Source organism: Sinocyclocheilus rhinocerous, unplaced genomic scaffold (genome assembly GCF_001515625.1).
Source record: "Sinocyclocheilus rhinocerous isolate Xijiao unplaced genomic scaffold, SAMN03320098_v1.1 scaffold3155, whole genome shotgun sequence".
Classification (NCBI taxonomy): domain Eukaryota; kingdom Metazoa; phylum Chordata; class Actinopteri; order Cypriniformes; family Cyprinidae; genus Sinocyclocheilus; species Sinocyclocheilus rhinocerous.
The window spans coordinates 105,537-109,651 of record NW_015639762.1 but is presented as its reverse complement, the minus strand read 5'-3'; the positions used below and the strand labels follow the sequence as shown (position 1 = coordinate 109,651).

General features: G+C 39.8%; 1 protein-coding gene across 1 annotated transcript in view; it reads right to left on the bottom strand.

The window, feature by feature from the left end:
• The window catches only part of ddx47 (DEAD (Asp-Glu-Ala-Asp) box polypeptide 47), a 36,620-nt gene that overhangs the window by 14,842 nt on the left and 17,663 nt on the right, over positions 1-4,115 (bottom strand). The window contains 1 exon segment of the mRNA XM_016567349.1: positions 3,950-4,115. This exon segment is cut by the window's right edge and continues 3 nt beyond it. Within this exon segment, the coding sequence (XP_016422835.1) occupies positions 3,950-4,115 (166 nt within the window).

Here is a 4,115-nt window from a genome sequence, read left to right as displayed (position 1 = left end):
GTGTAGAGCCCTTTGAAGCTGCACTGAAACTGTAATTTTGACCTTCAACCGTTTGGTAGCCGTTGAAGTCCACTATAAGGTGAATAATTCTGGAATGTTTTCATCAAAAACCTTAATTTCTTTTCGACTGAAGAAAGAAAGACGCAAACATCTTGGATGACATGGGGGTGAGTAAATTATCAGGAAATTTTCATTTGAAAGTGAACTAATCCTTTAAGGTTACCACTGCATCTTTCTGGAAAAAAATACAGCGATTGAATATAGTTTATTTATTTTCAAATCTTCATTGTACTGTCATTATAAAATAACTTCGTCATTGTTTATTTAAAGGTGCCATAGAATACATTGATACAATATGTTAAATTGTTCTCTGATATCTACATAGAAGGTATGTGGCTTAGGTAAGGGCAAAAAATCTCCAGGAACAGTTTTACATGTCCATTTACAACCCTAGGATTTGTCCCTGGAATGAAATGGTCTGTTTTTACCTTATTTGGAAGGCTCATGAATAATAATGTTGAGCTCTGCTCTGATTGGCTGTTTCACAGTGCGGCTCAATGTTGAGCTCTGCTCTGATTGGCTGTTCCACAGCGCGGCTCATTTCAGTAGCTCACACAGCAGGAAGGAAACACAGGGAAAATATATATTTCAATACTTTCTCTCGCAGTTATATCGTTGGGTAATTATACTGTATATAAAGTGCGGACATCAGGGAGCCGCTATTAATATGCGGGGCATTGAATCTGCTTTCGAATGCACAATGGCTTTTTACTTTCACTTTGGAGATTTGCGATCGCACGTGCTCTGTGTAAACTACAGCGGCAGTACTTACCACACATTTTACAAGATCAGATGCTTGTCAGTGGTGCTCAGGATCTGTAAATCATTCGCCATCATCCTCAGTCATCTCTCCTTACTCTGTTCATGTGGTAAGTGAAATCTTATGTACTGTGATGTAACAGGCTGCAGCTAACAAGCAGCTAACCGTGTCCCTTTAGTGGCTCGCGTTATTTTATTAGAACGCGGGTTATTTGTTTTCCGTGCCTTTCTGAATACAGACACCAACCATCCCTGCACATCACATCCCCTGCACAGCCTGGATCATAACTATTATCCTCGCTTGTTTCTTCACAATACCTGCAGAACTTCTGATGAATCGCCTGTGCAGGTTCGGCTGGCGGCTGGCATAGAACATGGGCGGGTATATGCAAATGTTGGGGGCGTAACTATTAGTGATCCCGACTGTAACGTCACAGTCGGTGTTATGTTCTGATTCACCTGTTTTTCAGTGGTCTTTTGCATGCACGAGATTTACATGAGGAGGAGGAAACAATGGCGTTTGAGGCTCACGGTATGTCATTTCCATGTACAGAACTGTTATTATTCAACTATGCCAAGGTAAATACAGTTTTCCATTCTATGGCACCTTTAAATCTAAAATGCCAATTACTCCTTCTGTTTACGGCCAACAGGTAGCCTAATTCTGATACATGCAATGACTACCCATTATGGCATGTAGGCATTATGTAGTCTACACATTAATAATCTTTTACATTGTAATCATTTAATTTGTAACATTTGGCATGCTTGTGTGCCTATACTAACTAGGGATGGGTCACGATTTTAGAATACTCAATTAGTTGATTTAATTATAGAAAATCGAATAGGTTGTGCGATTATTGTCTTAAAAAATAAAGACTTGCGTAGCATATGACGGTTACAGTAACTTGGGACGATGTCAAATAAGAGCTCTGTGCGGACCACAACCCCCCCCCGACTGGGTTAGAGGTGTGGCTGAATCCGTGTTCAGAAAGGCGCGGAAAACAAATAACACGTTCTACGGAATGATTAAAGGGACATGGTTATCCGCTTGCTAGCGGTAGCCTGTTACATTACAGTACATAAGATTTCACTTACCACATGAACAGAGTAAGGAGAGATGACTGAGGATGATGGCGAATGATTTACAGATCCTGAGCACCACTGCCAAACACCTAATCTTGTCAAATGTGTGGTAAGTACTGGCGAGTGCTGCTCCGTACGTGTGATCGCGAATCTCGAAAGTGAAAGTAAAAAGCAAGCGCGCGTTCAAAAGCAATTTCAATGCCTCGCATATTAATAGCGGCTCCCTGATGCCCACAGTTTATATACAGTGTAATTACCCAACGATATAATTGCGACAGAAGATATTGAAGTATATTTTTCCTCCCGTCTCGTATCTATTCCCTTTAGGGGTTCCATTTTTTGGAATGGAAATGTCCTAGCCTTATGAACAGTTGATTTATGCTAATCGACGGACTGCTATGTTAATAAGTGCCGTCATTCGGTTATGTATAACATTATATTAATATGTTTTTGAAGATTGAAAGCGTGAATCCCGTCTCTCTCTGTCTATGGGTGTTTGTGCGTGCAGCATGTGAACGAGGGGTGCGATTTTCGAATAATAATCGAATAATACCCAGCGATTTTCGAATATAATTTTTGCTTGGAATGCCCATCCCTAATACTAACGCGCTCTTTAAATAACAAAAAAACTACTGCACCATTGACTTTAGAGCAGGTTTTAGTTGGTCAGTGGCGCAGTCCATTTCAGTTGCCTCAGAATAGCAATGCACCTGAACACACCTGGTTTTCAGACCAGCACGCCCATGAGGCACAAATGCATTTGCTATTTAAACAACGTGGCGCAGGACGTGAAAATGACAACTGCGTCGGGCTGAAACTAGCAAAAAGCACTGGCGTCGCGCCTGGCGCCACATTGCGCCGGGTGTATGATAGAGCCCTTGGTGTTGTTTCCAAACAAAAGGAAATATATCGGTATCGGTCAAAATGAGTTGAAAAATATCGGCATATCTGAAATCGGCAAAAATCCAATACCGTGCATCCCTAATTACAGGCTTAAATCCAGCAACAACAGATACAAGCAGCGACAGGTGAAGACACACCTCAATCACAGTGTTATTAGACCTTCAGTGATCATTACATTATATCACGCGTCTTCAGAAACAGACCAAACTAGTTCATTCTCACGAAGAGAGATTCCCTCCATGTTAACATCAGGGCTGGGTATTGACACAAACTTTGTGATTAAATTTGATTCAGATTCAATTCAAATCAATATTGATTATTTTGGATATATATATATATATATATCAGGTACAGTACATAGCAAATTTTCAAGGAAAACTCTCTCAACTAATGCTGTAAAATATTCATCATACAGTCAGCTGGTCCTACTTCATAATATCAGGGGTTAAAATTAACTGATTTGTATACACTTACATTCATTACACTCAATTAAGTTTTATAATAATAAATCATAATACTAACTTTACAATTACATAATTATATTTCTTCTGCAATTAGTTTTTTTTTAAATGTTGGCTGTCATAAAAACTTGACAGATTTATTCAAACATCAATTAAATATTGAAGAACAGTAAAAATTATAATGGATATAGTGCATATATTTAGCGAAATGCCCCTCTCCAGAGTTCATTTCTAGTTGACTAACAAGTGTATGGTCAACTAATATTATTTTCTTCAGGTAAATGTGAGGTTACGTGACATTGTTTACAAGCTGTTATACTGACACCTTTTCGCGGTTAAACACTTATTGATAGGGTTGGGTACCGAACTCATTACTTTTAAGGGTACCAAATGAATTACGTCGGTACTAGCGAGTACTGATTCACATTAAATCAATCGGTGCATCAATATCACTGGTTACTTTGCCTCTGACTGCAACTATTTTCATGGGGGATAAAACAGAACTAACCGTTTAATTGATCCAAGTGAATCAGTTTTTTGGACCAAATGACTCAAACGACTCGTTCACAGTGACAGTTACTGACCTGCAGCAAGAGTCACTGATCGATCAATCAGCAGCACAAACACTGAACCGCATTCATCACAGCTGGTCAAACGCTGAGAGCTGTGTGTGTGTGTACCTCAGACTCAAAGTCCATGTTGAGAATGCGGTCAGCTTCGTCCATCACCAGATACTTGAGCGCTCGCAGGTTGAATCCTTTGGTGTTTTCCAGGTGATCGATCAAACGTCCCGGAGTCGCTGAGAGTCACAGAGAACGAATCACAATCTGAATCTGATTCAAATCA